General features: G+C 40.5%; 1 protein-coding gene across 1 annotated transcript; it reads right to left on the bottom strand.

Moving 5' to 3' along the window:
• Positions 1 to 723: 723 nt before the first annotated feature.
• Positions 724 to 3368, bottom strand: LOC101690322 (actin, muscle-like). Its single transcript, XM_045066737.1, has 2 exons — positions 2826 to 3368; positions 724 to 797 (listed from the first exon to the last, which is right to left on the bottom strand). Exons 1-2 carry the CDS (start codon positions 3366 to 3368, stop codon positions 735 to 737), a joined length of 606 nt encoding a protein of 201 aa, XP_044922672.1. The 3' UTR covers positions 724 to 734.
• Between the last annotated feature and the right edge of the window lie 20357 nt (positions 3369 to 23725).

The raw sequence follows: 23725 nt of genomic DNA, 5'->3' as shown, positions 1-23725 counted from the left end.
ATGTGAACTCAGAATCTATGTCGTGGTCATTTTTTACTGATTGGTTCTGGAAAAATCGATGAGGGAGTCACACAGAATAAGTTCTAAATTTCATTTGACAGATCACTAAACTTCTAAAGACAGACTGACACTTCCGATTGGATCAACAGTTCCTGTGTCCTAGGTCTGTTGAACAGACTCCGATTTGTTTATGGCACCCAGTCTCAAATCCACTCTTCAGTTGCAGCATGAGCAGAACAGAGCCGGTCAGGACTTTCATCAACCTCATTTCAGGCAGAGGGATTCTAATTAAATAAAGCCCTAAATGACATGCACTCCTTTGGTAAGTCTGTTCTACAACTGAACTCTATTAATTGTGTCAACTACTAAATCTTTCTCATAACTATTTACTAGGTAACACTACTACTGGTACTCCCCCACACCCAACACTCATAACTCATATTGTTTCTGTTACTCTCTGCCAGGGATATTCAACTGCTTTACATATATGAACTCATGTAAGCTACTATGAATTAGCTGTTAGTATTATTCTCTTTTACTGATGCAGGAAGTGAGGGAGTTAAAAAGAGTTGAAGTAGCTTGCTGAAATTTATCAGGTAATTGATGGCAGAACTAGAGAATGAACTCAACAATCTTCAGTTACCTGTACAGAACGTCGCAGAATTAGTTGGATTTTCTGGACTCAAGGAAAAGGCTAGTCACATATGTCCATTATATAAATTTTTATTGGCTTATCACTTTGGTTGATCCAGATTTCTGTGGACTCTGAGCTGGCATCTGATGCATTCATTCTCACCCTAGGGTTCAAGTCATCAACATTAGCTTGTTTTCTAAATCTTATCCAAGATACTTTTAAAAATGTAATACTGGCCAGGGCCAAACTAAGACAGACCCTCTCATGCATCATGCAGAGCCATGTCTAGGTTGACACCTACCCATTAATCAACAACTTTGGATAGAAGTGTTCAACCATGTATGTGGTCTTATAATTATACTATTTTTCTAGCTGAAGTTTTCTCAACTCTAATGTCACAACACACTGAATTGTTGTAATCAACTGTGAGGTGTTTCATAACTAATTTGTTTCTTAAAAAATAGAGTAGATTAAAGATTACTACCAAATTAAAGCCACTCTCATTCACTGCCATTTTGTCAAACTTTCTTGAGTATGATAAATAAGGTAGGGGTTATAGCTGGCATGAGAATAAGAGAGGATATGTCCTTGGGAGAGTGACAAATAGAAAACTCAACTCTCAAATGTATAGTGGTGGAAAATAAGATGATAAATGTTGCTCTGGTCCACATTTTTCCCATCTTGGTTACAAGGATTTAATGAGAAACTTTGTCAAATTCATTTTGAGAATTTCCTCTCTCCATTCCTGTGGCCATGACCTTGTATCAGGTTCTTATACCCTCCTTCAAAGAGTATTAGAATGGATTTTTCAACTTTTTATTCTGAAAGTTTTCAAAAACATAGAAAAATAGTTATAATGAACATCCACATACCAACCCAGATTTAACATTTCATCTTACTAGTTTCATCTGTATATATATATGTATATATTTTTTTCTCTTAACTACTTGCAAATAAGTCGCAAGCACCATGACAATTTCCTCCTGGGATCAGTCATCTGCTTGCTTTATCCATTAATGCTCTTCCTCTGATTTGTTCTGTATCTTAGAGACTCAGTGCCTGCAAAATAGGTTTCCCATACTCTCTGGTGACTGGGTTCTTCTTAGGTTTTGGCTAATGGGAAGCATTGGCTGGAGATAAGATGGTAAGGAGAGAAAAGAAGACAGGATATTTCTACTGCTCTTGCTGTGTTTTGGGAAGGGTCTTTGGCACTGTTTGTCAAACAGTCCTTTTCTCCATGGTCCAAGCTTCCATTGGCAAGTCCTGTCAATTCCCACTGGACAGCCCTGGCCCCTGGGCTCCGATAACACCACCTCCTCCCATTATTCCTCCAACTCAAAAGGTAGCAGTGGCTTTCTGCTTTTGTTGCTACTTGGATTCCCTCTTTTTTACCTTTTTGCCCTTTCAACTCTGCCTACACCTATTTAACCAGTCCCCCTTATTGAATTCCTTTTTTTGAACTCTTTCTTGTGAGTTCGTTCTTTCTTTCTTCCTCCCTTCCTTCCTTCCTTCCTTCCTTCCTTTCTTTCTCTCTTTTATTCCTTCCTTTCCTCTTTCTTTTCTTTCCTTTAAGGTGTGTACTTTATTGAACTGGATTTGAGTCAGTGCACAGGTAAGCCCATGCCTCAACTTCCCTCCCAGGGAGACCAAAAGCCTTCATCATACACCTCAAGTTGGGGAGATAGAGAGGACCATGATGGCAGACCATTCAAAATAAAACAAAAAGAACAAGTGTTAAGGAGAAGATTAAAAAAATTGGACTACATAATTTATACAAAAGCAATGCCATCACCCTCTCCTGTGTAGACTCTGGGGAGGACTGGCCCTTCTCTTCACGGAGAAATGGGGATGCTTTTGGGAAGGCAAGGGACTTTCTGTAACAATGCATCTCATGATATTTGGAAAGACACTTAAAAAAAGCAATGTACAATTGGTCCTCTGCCACATTGTAGAACTTTAGGGATACTTGCTCCAACCAACTGCTGTCACCTTTACTGTTCCAGCTTTTAAATCCTGAGTCAAATGCCAAAAAACAAAACAAACACGCCCCCCAATCCAAAATCAAAACCAAAACAAAACAAATTAAAATAAGCAAACGAACAAAGAAAGCCATGCCAATCTCATCTCGTTTTTTGCACAAGTTAAGTTTTGTCCAAAAAGGGTGGAAGGCAATGAGTCCACCTAGAAGTACCTGCAGTGGATGATGGAGGGGTGGGACTCGTCGTCCTCCTGTTTGCTTCCTGAGCCGCATCTGCTGGAAGGTGGACAGCGAGGCCGGGATGGAGCCGCCAATCCACACAGGGTACTTGTACTCAGGCTGTGCAATGATCTTGATCTTCATGGTGTTGGGCGACAGGGCGGTGGTCTCTTGCATCTCATCAGCAATGCTGGGGGACACGGTGGTGCCCCCTGATAGCCCAATGTTGATTTTGAGGTCCTTGTGGTTGTCAACGTCACACTTCATGTTGGAGTTGAAGGTATTTTGAGGATGCCACAGGATTCCTGTCCAGGAAGGAAGACTGGAAGAGGACCTCAGGGCAGCAGAACCGATGGTGATGCTAATGGTGATTGCCTGCCCATCTATCAGCTCACAGCTTCTCCAGGGAGGAGCTGGAGGCTGGGTGGCCATCTCCTGCTCAAAGTCCTGGGTGACATAACACAGCTTCTTCTTGATGTCACACATGATTTCCTGCTCAGCAGGGATGGTGGTGAACCTGTGGACACTCAGCAGCATGCAGGGTTCCTCAGAGGCCGCGCGCAGCTTGTTGTAGGAGGTGTGGTGTCAGATCTTTTCCATGTCATGTTTGATGGGGTACTTCAGGGTCAGGATGCCCCTCTTGCTCTGGGTCTCATTGCCCATGTGGGAGTCCTTCTGGCCCATGCCTACCATAATGTCCTGGGGCCAGGTTCACCCCATAATAGAGGGGAAGGCTGCCTAGTGGGTGTTGTGATTGGCAAAGTCGGCCTTGCATGTGTGGGAGCTGTTGTTGACCCTGAGTGCAACATATCTTCATCCATGGTGAATTGGTGGTAGTGCAGACCCATGAGAGCTAGGGGCCTTTGTTTGCAGGAAGGACGCAGTCTCTGGGGTGGTGAGCTCTGTTTCCTTGATTCTGAATAACAGCCTTTAAATTTCATTGACATCTTTCTTCTAAAAGTAAGTATTCTCTATCAACCTCAACACCATTATCACTTAGGGGAAGTAATAATACCTTCCTAATATCATCTAATACTCCAGTTCCTATTAATGTTTCCTCACTTGTCTCCAAAATGCTTTTTATAGTGATTTCTTCAAAGTAATGCAATCAATGTTAAATCATTTTTTGATTATTATGTCTTTTCTTTTCTTTTTTTAAGCTTCTCTTAATCTGGAACAATTCCAGGATTTTATTTTCCTCTATGACATTGACTTTTTGAGGGCCCAAAGTTGTCCTCTAGAATTTTCCACATTTTAGATTTTTTTCTGATTTTTTTCCTCTTGGTGCTGCTGGACTTATTCCTAAACTTCTTACATTATTTCATAATCTGGAAGTTAGGTATAAAAGCTTGACTAAATTCAAATCAAAAATTTTTGGCAGGAGTGCTTTTTAGATGTTATTTATTTCATATTGTGTCATACCAGAAAACAACATGAGTGAAATATTTAATCATTTAGTTAAGATTATGACTATTAGATCTTTTTATTTTTAATGACAGCTAAATCTTATAAGCAGTCAATAATAAGGGCAGTTACCACTTTTGCATTTGTTTTTGTCAATTTTGTAACCTTGTATGATAACTAACTGAATGTTAGTATTATATTTCTATGACATTTTTAAGCTTATGTTTTATAGGTATAGCTTAGTGAACTATGTTATTTCTATAGAATGCTATCTTGTAAATTGTACATGTTCTGTGAGTATTCGTGAAATGAATGGCCAGCCATGAGTTTTAGAGCAGTGTGATTTCTTGCTCTTTTATCTTAGTTCTTCTTTTACTGATCTCTTTTTTGCTAATCTCCTCTACTCTTAGCCTTTATATCCAGCAAAACAAAACAAAACAAAACAAAAAATGAAATAAGAATGGTTAGATCTAAAGTCAACTTTTTTCTGCCCATTCATATTTGTTGACTCAATATGTTTGAAAATGAACTCATCATCTTTCCTACCAAACTTGCTCTTCTCCTTTTATTGCTTAATATGGTGGTTAGCATCATTCAATGGCACCAACTCCCAGGTAAGCATGCATTTTTGGCCCCTGACTGTTATTCACACCCCTTATCCAATTAATCCTCAAGGTGTGTCCATTCTGCCTTTCTGGCTGTGTCTTTTTCAATAACTTGAATCTTAACCCCATTACTCAAGTTCAGTTTTTCACCAACCCTTAAGTAAACTATCAGAAACTGCCCTCCCTGCTTCCAGGCTCACACCCTCAAATCTTTCTTCTACATTACTTCCAGAAAGTTCATTCTGATATGCAGATTTCCTCATTTCATTTTCCTGCTTAAAGTATTTTAATTGCTCTCCATCACCTACAGGATGCAAAGCCCTCCATGTCAAGGCGCTGTTCAGCTCTCCAGTGTCTCATCTTGAGGCTCTGCTTCTTGCACCTGACCTCCTACACTAGCCCTCACATGTCACGACTCTACAACAGGCTATGCGTATTTATCAACACACTTGTATCTGCGTTGTTTCCACCTGGTTACCTCTGATGATGCTTCAATCTCAGCTAAAGATCTGTCTTTATGTGAATCCTTCTGTGATGCTCTCTGACAAAGTATTCTTGAATCCCAGTACCTAGCTCAGTGCTGGTACAAGGAAGTGAGCCGTAATTTCCTCCAGCCCACTGAAGGGGTACTCAGCCACACTTCTCCCTCCAATCCTTCAAAGGCTTTCCCTGATCCTTCCTTCCTCCTAAATTAGCCTCTATCCCCATTAATTACTCTTACAGCAAAATTTTCCTGATTTGTCTAGGCTCATGATGGCGACATGGAAATATAAAGATACTAAAAATATAAAAAAAAAATATCACAAAGATGAAGACTCAAGGCTTGAAGCCGAGATCCTCAGGCCAGCAACAGGGCTCTGGCCTAGACCCATAGAGAAAGGCTAGGGACAGAAGTCTAATGAGGTCACAGAAATGATCAGGCCAGTTATGTCATCGCCAGGAGTCAAGTCAAGAGCCAAAATCCAAATCAGGACATAGGAACCACAGCAGGGCTAAAGCCTAGAAAAGGAACCACAAGAATCTCACTGTGTTGTTCTTTTCATCTCATCTTTGGGACTGGGAGGTCAATGATGAGTCTAGAAATTTGTAGTTTGTGACATCACAAAATAGTCCTGATAATAGCTATATAAGAAGGAAGAGTGGGCATCAGTCTTAAATTGTGGTACACTAAATAACCATTTCTTTTTCTTGAATGAATCACTCTGTGTTTTTCTGCATCATAGGCAAATGAAAAACAGGGACCTAAGAAAGAATAAAAATAAACCAATGTTGAATTTTAACAAGGCCAATTCAGAAGAATGCAAATACTACTGCATGAATCTGGGTAGGAGAAGGAAAAATGTCTTAAAAGATGATTATACAAAGAATGATAAAAATAGCAGTAGAATGTATGGGAAAATGTTACCCATGAAAAAGGAAAAAAAAAAAAAGCACTCTCTCTTAACTTCCTTATTTGCTTGGTATTGGTAATCATGTCATTCTTCCTCCTGAAATCTTCCAATGCTTTCCTAATGCATTTGGAACAAAACCCCAAATCCTTAGTATGACCTGCAAAGTCCTGGGCTCTGGCTCCTGCTGACATTTCCAGCTGCATCTCACACCTCTCTTGTCTGTCACTGGGTTCTAAGCACATAGGCCTTTCTACTGGTTTCCAAAGACGCCGAGGCCCTTCTTTCCTTAGGGCCTTTTGCAGATATTTCACCTTTTTCTGGCATGGTCCCCTTGCCCCTGATTTAGTGCCAGCTTCTCCTGGCTATATTTCTCCCCACAGCCCTCAAAAGACTTTCTCCGATCCCTCTTTCCATCTAAATTAGCCTCTATCCCCATTAATCTCTCTCCTAGCAAAATTTTCCTTTATTGCGCTAATCAAAATTTGTAATCGTTGGTTCATCTGGGAGGTCATTTATTTGATATTTGAGAGCTCCAGAAGTGTAGAAACCATGACTTTTTTGCTTATAGCTAGACAGTAGAAACTCAACAGTTAAGTCAATTGAATGAAAACAGAAAGGGAAGATGAAAAAATGGACTGGTGCAATCATCTTTGCGGCACAGGCTCCTATTTATCCCTCAATCTCTCTCGCTATTATCTTTTCGTCATTAGTAATAGAGTCTCAATCTTGACTCAAACACACTCTTGACCAGAAGAAGACTACATTTCCCCAGACTCTTATGCAGCATGTTATAGGTCTGTGACTAATACTGGTTAACAGGATCTAAGGGGAAGTAGCATTTGCAATTAATGAGAAAGATCTTTGGAGGGGAGTTGTATGTCTCATTCTTTGACCTCTCATCCTTTCTATTGGTTGGAGTAAAGACATGATGGTTGGAATGCCTGCAGCCAAAGTGACATGCGGTGGCATGCAAAGAGTAACATAGCACGAAGTAGAAGGACCCAGATCCCCAAGGATTTTGTGGAACAGAGCTGCCATATTAGGTTGGGACTATGGAACTGTGACAGCTGTACCTTATCCTAATGGGTAAGCGCAGGTAAGGTGCTGTGGCACAGGGAATGGGACTTAAGGAAATCTGAGCGGGGTTTTGAGAGCATTGACATTAAAAGATGGAAGGACATTCTATGGATAACATGCTCCATTCATATATGCACTAAGTAATGAAATAGCATGGTGTATTTAGCTAATGATAATTAGAACTCTGGGATCATCAATATACAAGAGCTAGAGCAAGAGCAGTTTATAAATAAACAGTTTACAAAACCAGATTTTAAATAATAGAAGATTGAAATTGTGGCAGAGACTACTTCCAAAATCCATGCTCCCCTTCCTTCCCAACTCTGGTGTGATTGTTCATAATTATGAAATATTTCCACTTCTCCTCCTTTTGTTTTTGTTGTTGTTGTGGGTTTTTTTTGTTTGTTTGTTTTGTTTTGTTTTGTTTTAGTGGGGGAAGGGAGGAACAGAGGGAGAAGGAGAGAGAGAATCTTAAGCAGGCTCCATGCCTGCTCTAGTGTGGAGCCAGACTCATGGCTCAATCTTACAATCCTGAGATCATGACCCAAGCTGAAATCAAGAGTTAGACGCTTAACCCACAGGGCCACCCTGGCATCCCTCTTCTTTTGATAAATGATAAAATTGTACTTTTTCTGTCCCTTTGTAGGTAGATTCACTATGTGACTTTGGCCAATAAAATGTAAATCTTAAGAACTAGAGTAAGATTCATGCTCTCTCTCTCTCTTTCTCTAGTATGATGACTGGAAATGATTCTGATAGTGGTTTTGGGTTTCAGAGTGAAAACACCATGGATCAGAGCCCTAACAATCCAGGTTGGTTATGTCATGTGAGAGGAAAACAAGCCTTTGTTGTTTTAAGCCTTGAAGATTTTGATTGTTACTGCCGTTTTACTTAGAGTGGCAGTGTACTTAGATAAGGTAAGCTTTCCCAGGCTCTTTTGCAGCTAGGTGTTGTCAGACAACTGTTTGCTGCAAGACCCAGTACAAGGATTGTCTTTAACTCCTAGGAAGACTGCATAAAGGAAGTCCCATAACCAGCGAGGATCCTTTTTGCCCTTCGGCTCGTCCTTTTTTCTGGCATCTGGAATTCAGGCAACAATCTCTGACATTCAGAGAAGAGACCATGAAGCAATACAATTTCTTATGAAACTAAACATGTGACTACTGTAGAGCCCAGTAATTGTCCTCTTGGGCATTTATCCTAGAGAAATGAAAACTTATGTTCATGCGAATACCTGTCCATGAATGCTCAAAGGTGTTTTATTCATAATAGTAGAAAACTACAAACAACCTAGAATTTCAACAGGTGAATGGTTAACCAAATGGCACACACAGGTCTATACCATGGAATACCACTTAGCAATACAAAGCAAACAAGCTCTTGATACATGAGATATGCAACAACCCAGGTGACTCTCCAGAGAATTCTGCCAAGTGATAAACCCCAAATGTAACCTACTACATGATTCCATTTATACAACATTCTCAAAGTGATAAAATTGTATATACAGGGAACAGATTAGCATTGCAATTTGTGCTGATGAAAATGTCTATCTCTACTATTATCACTGTCAATATCCTGGTGTGAGATTCTACTATAGATTTACAAGATGTCATCATTGGGGAGAACTAGGTAAAGGGCTCATAAGATCTCTCTGTATTAGTTTTTACAATTGCATGTAAATCTAAAATGATCTCAAAATTTTTCATTAAAAAAACAAAAAGAGTTAAGAAAGAAAAAAGAAAAACCCACTGAAGTCAGATTTCTCCCAAATGAGTTAAAAAAGGATGAGTTAGGCTGGAGTCTTTGGGCTATTGCTGGTTGGGGGATTCCTAACAGGAAGGGGGGTGAAATGTTGGTGGTGAGAGCTGAGGAGGGGCAAGGAGGGTCAGCAGGAGGGGGTCCTCAGAGCAGGGCAAGGGGGAAGCACTTACAGTCCTTTGAAGGGCTCACAAGATTACCCTCTGATGGAGTCAGAGGATTTTGAGGTAAGTTCAGCCAGAAAAGGGGTGAGAGCCAGCAGAGGATCTCACAAGCAGCTACTTGTAAGAGAGGCCCTCATCCCTTGTCAATTCCCACAGCAGAAGAGCTGGTGTAATGGGCGGCTCATTACTATCACCTGGGAGCTTTTGAAAGTACTGGAGCTTTTGAAAGTACTGCTACCCAGACCTCACCCCCAGACACCTCACCTTGAGTCTGATGGACTCTAAGACCCATGTTACACTACCTTCCAAAGACACGGTACAGGGCATCTCCCTTACAATGCCCCTCTCCCATTTGGGGTACCAATCACCCATCAAAGATCAATGGTCAGCCAGAACCCAAGGTCTGCCTTCAAGACCAGGCCGCTAGCCACGGGTTCCTGTGGCTTCTCTGCACTGAGGAGACATATAACAACACAGACAGAGGCTAAGTGTTCGCAAGAAAAACATGATAAATGAAAGTCATACAGTGGGGAACGGGAGGATCGCCTGGAGGCTTGAAGCGCTTAGTTTGCATGCGCACAAGGAATGAGTTATTAGGGATAGCAACAATAGGGCTTTCTCAGAAATGGAAGATGCCTTTTACTAAACATTACTTAGAACAAATCTCATATCATACCTTAATGTTTACAAAGGAGACAGAGGGAGAGAGGGCAGGAAGGAACAGATTTCCCAGGGGAGGAAATTGCAATGAGAACAAGTAATCTGGATCAAGCCAGAGCATGTTTGAGCAAAAAGGATACCCGACGACGGAGGAAACTCTAAGGATGAGATAGGATTTTACATAGCAGGAGCCCCAAACGAGATTGATTTTCAACTGTTTTAAAGTGGGGACTATCGTCTAATGCCAGAGCAAGAAGTTCGGTAAATGAACACTATTTCCTACAGATTCTGATGCTCGAAGACTTTTCCCAAGTTCAGAATAAATATTTTTAAGTGAAAGACAGCTTCAACTCCCAACCATAGGGAAATGGTTGGGTAAATCCAACCATTGGATTTGTGCACAAATCCAGTGCACAGCACGAGGAATAATATGCTACCTTTACAAATGACGCCCATGAAAAGAACCCGGAGAACACAGACCGATCGGGTTAAATAAAGAAAGCAAGACACAAACTGTGAGTGCTTTCAACTATGTGTGAAATGTGTATTTTCTTTTATACTTCTTCACTGTACATTTCTAAATTTCCATCAAGGAGTATATATTATTTTAATAAGAAGAACCAAAAACAAAAACAAACAAACAAACAAAAGAACCAAAACCAAATGTTGTTTATCATCTGATAGCCCTATTTCATGTTTCATATCCTTCTTTCCCCACCAAAGTGTTCACAGAAGCACGTTGATAGCTCTGCAAAGTTCCTAGCTACTGATCTCTCCCTCAGCTATAGGCACAACTATTTACTTATTTATTTTAATTTTTTTATTTCTTTAAAAGATTTATTTATTTATTTGGGAGAGAGAGGTAGCGAGAAAAAGCACAAGCAGGGAGGAGAGGGGGAAGCAGCCTCCCCCAGTGAACAGGGAGCACTATGCAGGGCTCGATCCCAGGACCCTGGGATCATGACCTGAGCCGAAGGCAGCGGCTTAACCCACTGAGCCACCCAGGTGCCCTGACATGGGCATTTATTACTCAGGCTTCCTTCTCCCAGTGCTGCCCTTGCCAAGCATTTTATGCCTCCAGTGGCTTTTTTCTGAAGATACTCTATTGGCTTTGGGGAAGTCTCTGAGAATACCTGAACTGCTAGGTGGGCATCCTCCAACATTTAGCACATACTCTTTTCCATAACAGTTTGTATTTGTTTTCTCCTGCTGAGTAACACATTAGTACCGACTTGGTGGTTGAGAATAATTCTTTTATTGTTTGCTGTGGCTCAGGAATCCAAGTATGGATTAGCTGGGTCCTTGGCTCGGGGTCTCTCAAGACTGATATTAAAGTATTGGCAAAGGCTGTGATCTCTTCTGAGGCTCAGGATTCTTTTCAAGATCAATTTTTGTTGTTGTTTTGTTGTTTGTTTGTTTGCTTGTTTGTTTGATTGCTTTGCTAAAATTCAGTCTTTCTGAGATTTTGGGACTGACCCACATTTTCCTGCTTTTTATTGGCTAGGAGTCACTTTTAGCTATCAGAGGCCATTTCTATGTGACCCTCTCACAGCATATCAGCTAACTTCTTCAAGGCCAGTGGAGAGTAGCAGTTGCTGCTTTGTGTCTCTTTTAGAGACACCTGATTAGGTCAGGCCCACCCAAAGTAACCCTTTGGTTAGCTTGAAGTTGACCGAATAAGGTCCTTGTTCACATCTACAAAATCCTTTCACCTTCGCCACATAATTTAACCTAATTATGAGAGTACTATTCTATCATAATCACAGGTCCTTCCCACTCAAGGGTAAGAGATAGTATAGGTGGGTATACCAGAGATTATGTCTTGGGGCCCATGTTAGAGTTTTACCTTCCACAAGGTTACAGAAGTAAATTAAGGGTACTGCAAATGCTGGACTCAAATTAATTTAACATATATTCTAACTGAAATTCATAATAAAAATAATACATTCTTAATACACCACATGCCATTTTTTGTGCACATTTCAACATTGTCTTGCAATTTGTGTTTGTTTAAAGAATTTCCCAAGAATGTAACGTAAGCTACTTTAAAAAAAATGAAAGTACCATTTGCAATAGTTATTCAGGTAATCTGGATTCTCTCTAGGCTATAAAACCAATGAAGGAATAAAAGAATCAACTGAAGAACCAAACACAGTCTGGAAATAAATTAGAGGCAGAGGAGAATAAAGGAATATTTACCATTTTTCACCTGGTGGGGGGAATACATTTCAGATTTCCATTTAACACAAAAGTACTGTGGCTAGAAAATTGAAAAAATTTTCAGAAGTAAGTACTGAGATAGGGTGGGGTTATGTGATGCGTCTTGAGGCAGGAGGGGTGCGGCCCTGAAAAGGTGTAGCTGGTGCTCTCTGGGGTTAAGAGACAGTCTGCTCTCTTGCCTCATGGCCAAGTAGCTCTCCAGTATTTCCAGCCCAGCTGGGATGATAACAGTAATGGCTAGAACTTTGATGACATTTACCATGTATCGGGCATTGGTCAAAGCTCTTTCTCCAAAGTAACTCATTGAGTCTTTGCAATAATTCTGTAAGGTATGTGTGCTATTCCTATTATTATTACAGGTTGAACCCCTCCATTGTTGTTTTATCTTCATCTTTTCTGCTTAGCAGCTCTTTTCTATTTTTTTTTTTACAACACTATAGCTCCTGCTCTTCATTGTCATTTTTTTCATCAGCTGTTTTGTGCAGTGGCTGATCTTGTGGCTAACTTCCTTCCCTGTAAGCTTTGAATACTTTCATGACAAACATTTTCAGGGCCTCTGCTAGGACTCAACCTATTCCATGTTCACCTTAATTAGATGAGAGCCACATCCCCTTGTGTTTCTAGGAATAGCTTTGTGGACAGTGCAGCCTCCCAAACATTTCCACCATTCACAGTGGAACAGAATTTAGAGTATGTTTGGTTGCAAGTGGCTGAAACCTGAGCCAAATGATCTAAACCATAAAATAATAGAAGAGTTCTCACACATTTTAAGGGTACTGAAGTATCCCAGAAGTGAGCCCACCGAAGAAGCTCATAGAAAACACAGTAGCACGGTGAACTTTCGGTTCCAGAGTCTCAGAGGCAAGCACTATGAGCTCACTTCTTGACTCTTGCCTCTGCTCGGCCTCATTTTGCAGCTTGGCCATCTCCACTTGGCAGAGAAGATGGCAGTTGCTAGCTCCAGGGCTGCCCCATCCCACTTTATCCAATATAACATCGAGAGGGTCTTCTCCATCCAGCTTCTGAGTGTCCCTCTGAGGGAAAGATTCTGGTTGGCCTGGTTGGGGAGGCTTGCAAGTGGCCCAGCCCAGGTGAGGTTCCCCCTGGGTTTCAGAGTAGGAGTGAAGCATGTCACTGAGTTTACTGGGAGAGTTGTTGCTTCTCACGGGGAAGGAGGCTTTGTTTCTGACGGGATGCGGACTCATGGTCTGTGACAAAACCTGTCGAGCCACTGAGCAGTGTAAGTTGGGAGATCTTCAAATATAACTTAATCTGCAATAAAGCGTCTAAATCATATTCTCCCTAACATTCAGTTTTCATTTGTGTGATGTGATTTAAGATACGGTTTGCCCTGGATATAAACCGCAGACCATGATTCGGTGAGAAAAGCACAGTGCTGCCCAAGCCATAGTGAGCTTCATGCCTATGCACACCCACAAATTAAAAATCACAGGTACAGGAAAATCTCACCCCCAGGAGGGAGAAAACTTAAAAAACCAGAACAAGGGGCCAGAGCAGGGCCTTGTCGAGCCCCAAGTTAGCATTTGATGTATTACTAGTTAAGATGGTGATGCAGGCAGCTGACATAGAGCACCATGGCCTGGAGAGCACCCGGGAGCTTGATGGGAGATGTCGGAAGGCCACTTGAGCGGGAGACTGAAGGGGTGTCAACAAGTGACAAGGGTACTTTTTGCCTCTAATGGGAAGCATCAGAAACTGCCAGTAAATGCTGTGCTCCAATACAGGTTTTCCTACAATTAACAACCCAGGCTCTGGAGGTAACTAAAGAAGGGGAATGAGGTAGGACTGGGGAAGGCGGAAGAGGCATTCGTGAACTACGTCACTAATCTGAACTTGTGAAGAGTTCTGGGATTTTCTCGTGGGACCACACCTTGAAAGCCTCCATCTGGATAAAATCAGGATGAAATGTTTGCTGACTGCTTGTACCCTAAGAGGGCGTGGCGGCGGGGGGGGGGATGCTTTTTCTAAGAGCTTCTGGAAGCTTCTTTTCAAGGAAGCCTCTGTCATAAAAAAGACAATAGGATGTTTGCAGTTTCCTCTCTCCCTTCCTCCCTTCCTTCTTTTCTTCCTTCCTTCCTTCCTTTTTTCTTGGTAAATTCTAGCTGACGGTAATTCAGAACCATGCTCCGTGTTATTTAGTTTTCTTTTATGCAGGAATGCTATGCTTGGACATGTCATGAACTTAGCAAAGAAAAAGAATATGCCTTTTAAAATATTTAGTACCCCAAATTTGGAACCCAGAAAATTGGAATCTATGAAGAATGCACTTCTAAATCTTTAACTTGGCACCTCTAGGGGGTTGTGGGTGGGAGCAGGGTAGGGGGATGTAATTCAAATACCAGCCTGGAGGAATCATTTGGATTACGACGTAAGAAATGGAAGAAGTTATTGTAATGAGGTCAGTTCTGGTCCTTATGTTATTAGCCGACCAGCGAGGACGCAGACGAGGTAGAACAGAAATTAATTAGAGTATTATGGGGGCTTTACAATCTAAGGTATTCAGAAACTTAGTAAAACTAGGTCTGTGTTCTTAAAAAAAAGATTATAGAGAGACCTTATTAAAGCACAGAAGGCTCAGCTATTTAAGATGGTGACATACATAGAGGCAGGAATGTGCAAAGAGAAGCTGAAAGGCAGCCAGGCCCTGAAGGAATTTCAGTGGAATTTCTTCACCGGAGGAGTAGTTAATAAATAGAGCAGATTTCTAAGGGCAGAAACTAGAGCAGCTACTACAAATAGTTTTTTTTTTTTTTTTTTTTTTTTTTTTTTGGTAAAGGAAGGGAGTGATAGGAAGTTAGAGAGGAAAACGTTGAAACAAAGAAAATAAGCCTTTTAGCTAGCAATCCTGGCTGCCTCCCATGCAAATATGTCTTCTCCCAGACACGGGGAATATTGTGTCATTTAATAATCATAAAACACACTGTAGAGTTGGTCTTGGGTATTAGTTTTAGATTAATGCTCGATATCATTAAGAAATGCATGTAATAGAACACTTTTCAAAAGTCTGAGAGACCATTTGCTCTGTCTTGCTGCCAACGTGTCTGCTATTTTCCATGGCACAGAAGGACAGAACGGAGGGCTAGAAAATCCTTTTGTGCTCTGGGACAGTCTCCCCTCCCGCTTGGATATAGGGCTCTTCCTCCTAGTCTGATGCACGAAGCTTTCTCTGGGACAGTGTTAATATACTGAGCGTTTATGAATCCGAAGCTCTGATTTTTTTTTTTTTTTTAATCTCTATTCTCCTCAATCAGGTAGGTTGGGATGGTTACTAGCTCATTGTGCGCGAGGGTTTTTATGCTTCAGATTGTCAAATGATGATGAAAAGGGAATGGATAGAAGTATGCGTATCTTTAGGCCAACATATCTGCTACTTCATCAATATGCAGATTTCCTCTGCCTCAGCAGTCAAAAATTTTTTTTTTTTACCAAGATTCAACTCGGCAAAAACTGACTAAATTTGCCAATTGATTCATGGGGTTGGAACTCTTATCCATTATCTCTGTTAGCAGTTCTCTTTGTGGGGCCCTCTCGTGAGCCATGAAAATGGAAAGAAATATTTACCAAAAACCTTGAGATTCCACGGCAGAAGGGTTCCGTCAGGACACCAGACCCTGCGAATGGTGAGGCTGACCGGTGTGCAAGAGGACTGGCCTCGTCACACAGCAGCACCTCCCAGATCTTGGGCCTTATGATCTCCTGGGACAGCTGTAAAAGTGCAGATTTCTGGGCTCCATGCTCAGACCTACTGGAATAGAATTCCTAAGTTTGGGACCTGCGGACTTGCACTTTTTTTTTTTTTTCCAGACACACAGGTGATTCTGAGATACATGGGCCTGGAGGACCGGGATGTATAATTTGAAGGGGAAGACATGACAGGGACCAAGAAGGAAAACTTATGGATATTTGCTTTCCTTTCAGCACAGACCTGGCTGGGAAAAGCGATGGCAGTAGTCACAGTGGATCCCAAAATGCAGGGATTCTGGCGGGGGGTGGGGTGGGGGACCAGACAAGCATGGCACATAGGAAATTGCAAGTCTGTGTAGGAGTAGACTGTGGCCAAGCGACAGGCAAGCATTTGGAGAGTTCACTAAAAAGTATCAAATAGGTAAGGAATGGAATATTCTGATGCCATGTGTGCGTTGGAGATCATGGTTTATAAATCCGGCCAACTCAAGCTCGAAACAATCCGCTTACACATTGAAGGAAAGCCTAAAGCGTGAGCTAGACCCAGAGAAATTGAAGGTATGAATGGTAATCTCTCTTGCCGATCCCTTGGCTGGCAGAGGGCGTGGTACCTTGATCAACAGTCCCCTGGGTTGTAGCGGTGGGAGAGATTCCCATAAAGGAACTCAGGATGCATTTAGCAAAAGTAAGTTTGTAAAATGGAGTAGGCGTGAGGCATCCAAAATAAACTACTCCTTCAACCAAAAAGCAAACCAGGGAGAGTCAGTCTCACTAAGTGAAGAGCCAGCAATCAGAAGCCCTCCATTAAGTAGGATGGGGTAGGTGGTCAAAGGGCCAGAGAAGAATCAGGAAGTTCTTAGGAACAGGGGCGCAAAGAGGCAGAGTTAGCTGGAGGACAGGTACTCTGCTGTTAAAGGGAGACCCTATCATGATGTTATGCTGCTTATCAAAGATCTAGGGGGCTGGCTCTGGTCCCCTGCCACTAGACCCTCCCCAGTCTGTCATAGTTGCCCTCTGTGAACCCTCTCTGGGCCAGGGTACTGTCTGCTCTGCATTTCTGCTTGGGTGTCAGCTGACATACTGTTTAACATCTTGCCTCCTCTGCCTTGGGATTTCTCGCCCTCATGTTTCCATGGGAACTGTTAAATCGTCATGAGTTCCATTCTCTTGTCTGTTCCCCTCTGGGTCAACCTCGTTAGTCTTAGGGGACCCCATGGCTTAGGACAGCTAGGCCGGCACCATGGTTGGTTAAATAGGCCTTTGTGGATTGGCCTGGGAACCATACCACTATTTATAATAATTTTTTTCTATGGGGAAATTCTTTGAGTTCCAAACACCCTGTTGACTAGTGACCTTTTAGAACACAACAATCCTATCTAGGCTCCACAGTGGGGTGAGATCACTAGGAGTTGTCAGAGCCAAGCTGGGAACAGTAAAGCAAGGGCAGGCCAAGCTGGGGGGAGATAGTAAGTTCATAGCAGAGAGATTTCAAAGTCAAGTAGAGATTGGAACTTCTAAATATATGGATGAATCTAAGATCAATCTTGCTGGGTTAGGAGCCGACCAGGGAGCGGGTAGATTAGGTGAGGGAAACCAAGGCAAGTAAAATGTGCCACAGGACTGAAGATATATGGTGGCCGAGCCTTTGTTATCACACCCAGACCCCCACCCCCTATCCCCCACCCCCCACCCATGGGGCCTGAATGCTTTGAAGTGGGAAACTTGGCATCTGTTCCCCCACTGAGTAAATAAAGCACAATCCCTAGGGATGGGGGGAACAGAGAGGCTTATCAAGAGCAATAATGGTCTTGGGTTGTGTTTCTCTCAGTACGATTTCCTCCACCCAGATCCCTCAGGGTCATCACTCAGATCTCTGTTGCTGCTCCTTTCTCTCTTATTTTCTTTTTCTCTCTTCCTGTTCACAGAGAATTTCTCCAGATCAACAGCCCCAAATTTCCAGCCTCTCTGTGTCTGCAAGGACACCCCACCTGTCCCATTGCAGTGATGAGCAGAGCTTCGAGGTTGTGCTTTGACTTCAGACCAACTTCTCTACTTCTGCAGACAACCTCATCACCTCCTGCCTATTTGCAAGTGGACTTTCTCCTACATCACCACCCACTGGAACATTAATTAAAATAAAAATGTGAGGGACACCTGGGTGGCTCAGTCAGTTAAGCATCTGCTTTTGGCTCAGATCTGGAATCCAGGGTCTTGGAATCCAGCCCTGTGTGGGACTCCCTGCTCAGCAGGGGCCTGCTTCTTCTGTTCCCCATTCCCCTGCTTGTGCTCTCTTGCTCTCTCTGTCAAATAAATAAATAAGTCTTTAACAATTAACAAATAAAATAAAAATATGTAATGTCTTCCACTGTGAAGCTAGCCATACCTTGCCTCCACATTTCTCCCCAACTTCTGTCCTATATCTCTGCCCTTTTATAGCAAACTCTAAGAGTTGGTCTTCTCAAATGTTCTGTAATTCTCTTATTTTCTCTCTCCTTTCTCAGTTACAGCTTTATTGAGATATAATTCATACCATAAAATTCACGCACTTGAAACATTCAATGACTTCTAGTATATTCACTAAGTTATCAACTATCCCCACAATCAATTTGAGAACATTTTCATCACTTCAAGAAGAAATTCTATACCCAATTGATCATTTCTCTCATTTTCCTCAATTCACTTCCAGGACCTAAGCAATCCCTAATACACTCCCTGTCCCTATAGTTTTGCCTACTGTAGACATTTCATATACATAGAATCACACACTATGTGGTCTTTTGTGACTGGCTTCTTGAACTTAGCATATTTTTAAAGCTCATCTATACTGAACCATGTATCAGTACTTCATTTCTTCTCATGGCCAAATAATATTGTATGGATACACCATATTTTATTTATCCATTTGCCAGTTAACGAACATGTGCTTTGTTTTTGGTTTGTGGCTATTATGAACAATGTTGCTATGAACACTCATATGTGAGTGTTTGTGTGAGCATAAGTTTTAATTTCTTTTTCAGTTCTCAAAGTTTTGTGTGGATAAATTACTTCTGTACCTAGCAATGAAATTGATGGGTCCTATACTAAACCTATGTTTGACATTTTGAGTAAGGGCCAAACTATTTTCCAAAGTGGCTGCACCAATGTACATTCCCATTAGCAATGTACAAGGTTTCAGTTTCAACAGTTTTAATCAAAACTTGGTTGCAGTCTGTCTTTTTATTATAGCCCCCTAGTGACTAGGAAGTGGTGTTGATTTCCATTTCCCTGATGGCTAATGATTTTGAGTATCCATTCGTGTGTGTATTGGTCATTTGTACATTTTCTTTGGGGAAATGTCTATTCATATCCTTTGCCTGGTTTTTAATTGGGCTGTCTTTTTTTTTTATCAAGTTGTAAGACTTCTCTATATATCTTAAATACAAGTTCCTTGTCAGATATATGATTTCCGATTATTTGCTTCCATATTGTGGACTGTCTTTTCATTCTTTTTTTTTTTTTTAAAGATTTTATTTATTTATTTGACAGAGAGAGATCACAAGTAGATGGAGAGGCAGGCAGAGAGAGAGAGGGAGAGAGAGGGAAGCAGGCTCCCTGCTGAGCAGAGAGCCTGATGCGGGACCCGATCTCAGGACCCTGAGATCATGACCTGAGCTGAAGGCAGCGGCTTAACTCACTGAGCCACCCAGGTGCCCTGTCTTTTCATTCTTAATGATGCTTAATGATTTGTGTATTGTTTAATATCCACACACTTGTGAATTTTCCAAATCTGTTAACTGATTTTCAATTTCACTCCATAGTGCTCTGAGAAAAAACAAAAAGGATTAAAGAGATTAAAAAGGCATTTTAAACCTTTTAAATATGTTGATGTTGTTTTATAGCCTACCATAGAAAGTTCTACATGCACTTGAGAATGAATATACCACCGTGGTGAATGTAGTGTATTATAGGTACCTATTAAGTTTAGTTGGTTTACAGAGCTAGTCAAGTGTTCTATTTTCTTGTCAATCTTGTGTCTAGTTGTTCTATCCATTAGTTAAAGAGGGAAATTGAAGTCTCTAGCTATTATTGTTGAATTATCTATTTCTCCCTTCAGTTCTGTCAGTTCTTGCTTCATATATTTTGAGGGTTCTGTTTGGTGTGCATGTTTATAATTGCTGTATGTTTCAAATTATTTGGACTTTATTTTAAATAAAATGTTCCTCTTTATATATAACATGCTGTTTCTTAAAGTCCATTTTTCCTGATCTTTCCCCCTCCCTTCCTTTCTTCCTTTCCTTCCTTCCTTCCTTCTCTCTTTTTCTTGTAAACTCTATGCCCGGTAGATGCCCAATGTTCCCTCTTTCCTTCTTTCTTTCTCTCTCTCTCCTTCTCTTTCTTTCTTTTTTGTAAACTCTATGCCTGATATGGGGTTTGAATTCACAACCCCAAGATCAGGAGTCACATACTCCTCTACTGACTGAGCCAGTGAGGTGCCCCTAATATTGGCAGCTTTCTAATGATTATTGTGTACATGTTACATCTATTTCCATCTTTTTACTTTCAACCCATTTATAACCTTATTTTGTTATTTGAAAAATATTTTATTTTTATTATTTTCCCAAAATTATTATTTAAATTCTAGTTAGCCAATATATAGCATCATATTAGTTTCAGGGGTAGAATTTAGTGACTTGTCGCTTACCTATAAACCAGTGCCCATCATACCAAGTGCCCTCCTTCATACCCATCCCCCACTTAGCCCATCCTCCACCCACCTCCCTCCATCAACTCTCAGTTTATTTTCTATTGTTAAGAGTGTCTTATGGTTTGTTTCCCTCTCTCTCTTTTTTTCCCTTCCCATATGTTCATCTGTTTTGTTTCCTAAATTCCACATAGGAGTGAAATCACATAGCATTTATCTTGGACTGACTTATTTCACTTAGCGTAATACACTCTATCTCCATTCGTGTCATTGCAAATGTCAAGATTTCATTCTTTTGGATAGCTGAATAATATTCCATTGATTATATATACCACATTTTTAAAAAAGATTTTATTTATTTATTTGACAGAGAACACAAGTAGGCAGAGAGGCAGGCAGAGAGAGAGGAGGAAGCAGGCTCCCTGCTGAGCAGATGTAGGGCTCAATCCCAGGACCAGGGGATCATGACCTGAGCCGAAGGCAGAGGCTTTAACCCACTGAGCCACCCAGGTCCCCCTACCACATCTTCTTTATCCATTCATCAGTCGATGGACACTTGGGCTTTTTCCATAGTTTAGCTATCTAATGTGTGCCTCTTGAAGACAGAATATACCTGGAGCTTTTTGTTTTTTAAAATCAAGGCTAACATTCTCCACCTTTTGATTGGACTGTTTAATCCATTCACATTTAATATTATTATTGATCTAAGTAGACTTATATCTGCCATTTTAATTCTTATTTTTATATGTCTCATATCTTTTGTCTTATTCTTCCGTTTCTACTTTCTTTTGTATTAAGTAAATATTCTAGTGCAGCATTTTCATTCTTTCAGTTATTTCTCCAATATATATATATTTTAGTTATTTTCTTAGTGGTTGTTCTACGGTTTATGATACACATCTTAACACTCATGTTCTCTCCTTAACCTTCTCTAAGAGGAATTGCATGCCCATTCCACCACTGAAAATGCTCAAAAAAGAAACATATTTTTAAATCCTATAATAAATTTTCGTTTTACTCAACTGACATCAGATTTGGTTAATATCTCCTTGTATTTTGAATCTTCCTTAATGTGGTTTCTGATATACCTCTTCTCATTCTTTCTTTCTACATCACTAGTTACTAACTCTCTGTTTCCTTTGATAATTCTTTTTCTTTCTCCAGACATCAAAAATATTATATTGGCTCAGGGCTTGCCGCGGATTTTCTTCTCATCTATCTTCACTCAGCAGTTAATTCAGCTCACTCAAGTCCATGATTCTTATTTCCATAAGTACCAAGACTTCTAAATTATATTCTTAAAACCAACCTTGTTCTAAACTTGGAACTCCACATCCAAAGGCCTTCGTAACATCTCCACTTGAAGTTCAATAGGCATCTAAATTTTAACACATCTAAAGCCAAACTGCCAAACTTGCTATACACCCAGTTTCTCCAGTTCAACTTTCTTCTTCTTTTTTTTTTTTTTTTCTGGATGCTCAGGCCAGAAGTCTTGGAGTCACACTTGACTCTTTTGTTGTTGTTGTTTGTTTTATGTTTTTGGGTCTCACACTCCACATTCCATGTATTAACCAATCCTGTCAACTTTCTACCTTCAAATTTATCTGAAATTTAAATACCTCTCTGCTTTCTGCATTGTTACTGCTCTAACATAAGCCAAAATATTCCTTTATCTGCAAAATCCTTCTACCATTCCTTCCCTAGTATATTCATAGAGCACTGAGGGTGGTGTCCTTTTTCTAATTTTTTTTTTTTTAAGTCAGGTAATGTACCTTCTGTATTGGACACTAACAGGCATGGCAGGCTAGTTTTTAGTGGGAGGCCTCCGATCCTCCCCTGTGTTTTTCTTTGCCGGTTGCTTGAGTATCTTTATAAACTGGCATGTTGTTTTCTCCAGAACGAGTGACCCAAGAGAGAGAGCAGCACAAGCTGTCTTTTTTTACGACCTAGCCTCAGAAGTCACACAGCATCCCTTTATCACATTCTATATATTAGATCCAAGTCCCTAAATCTGGCCCACATTTAAGGGGAAAAGAATTAGGTTTCTCTCTTTGAAGGGAGGGGTATTATAGAATTTAAAGACAGATATAAAATCACCATGATTTCTTCCTCATATTCTTTTCTAATCTCATTTCTTTGCCCTCTTCCTTGTGTGCTCAACCACAGCCATGTTTATCTTTACTATTCCTAAAACATGACAGGAATGTTGCTACTTCAGGACAGGAACATTTGTTGTTCACTCCACCTGAAAGAGTCCCTCCAGACAGCCACATAACTCCCTTACCTCTCATATCTCTGCTCAAATAATACCTCATCATGCAGGGTTTTCCTGACCACTACAGCTAAATAGCATTTTTTCCCTTCTGCCTCTCTCTCTATCTGCTTTACTTTGCATTGATTTTTTTCATAGTTTATATATATATTCACACACACCTACTCTTCCTGCTCTTAAATATAAACTCCCTGAAAGTAGGGATTTGGTGTTTTTTATTCATTACTGTAATCCCATTTCCTTGAACACTTGCCAGGCACATTGTAGATACTTGGTACATATTTTGTCCTTGGATGAACACATTGAGTTACTCTGTTCATAATTACCTTGGGGGGTATATCTACCATGTGATACAATGAACCTTTGGGGGAATCACTATTTCAGTAAATTAATTGAGAAGAAGAAATTGTATGGGTGGCTCTATTAACAACTTTTTTTTTTTTAAATTTGGGCAGTATTTCTTTTTATATTCTTACATGACATTTTATCCAAAATTATACTTATAGACCTTCAGATAACTATTCAGAAAGTTAATTCTTAAATTTCCAAAAGGCTTTTGGGGTTGATATTAAATTGGAGTATTTCAACAACACATCTATTATATAAGCATTAAAACCATTATGCCTAAAAAATTTCTTTCTTCCACAAGCTCCCTTAATGAGTGCTCTACTATGAATAATACTTTGATAGATAAGATAAAGTGAATTAGCTCCAAAATTTTGGAAAATGTATAGATGTATGCTCAGTTAGAAAAATTTTCATCCCAGGAATCTTCAAGTCAGTAACTTTTTGATGTTGTTTTGTTTTTTCATCTGAATTATGAATTTAGTGAAAAATATAAATTTGATATCCTTGGTATTTGCCTCTCTGGAAGTATTATCATTTTCTTCTTTAAGAAAAGTAAAACTTTGTACTTAGCCTCAATGGCTACTCCTTTAAAAAAATATATTTTTT

This window comes from Mustela putorius, unplaced genomic scaffold (genome assembly GCF_011764305.1).
Source record: "Mustela putorius furo isolate JIRA1106 unplaced genomic scaffold, ASM1176430v1.1 tig00003869_pilon_pilon_pilon, whole genome shotgun sequence".
Lineage (NCBI taxonomy): Eukaryota > Metazoa > Chordata > Mammalia > Carnivora > Mustelidae > Mustela > Mustela putorius.
This window is presented reverse-complemented; position numbering and strand designations above follow the sequence as displayed.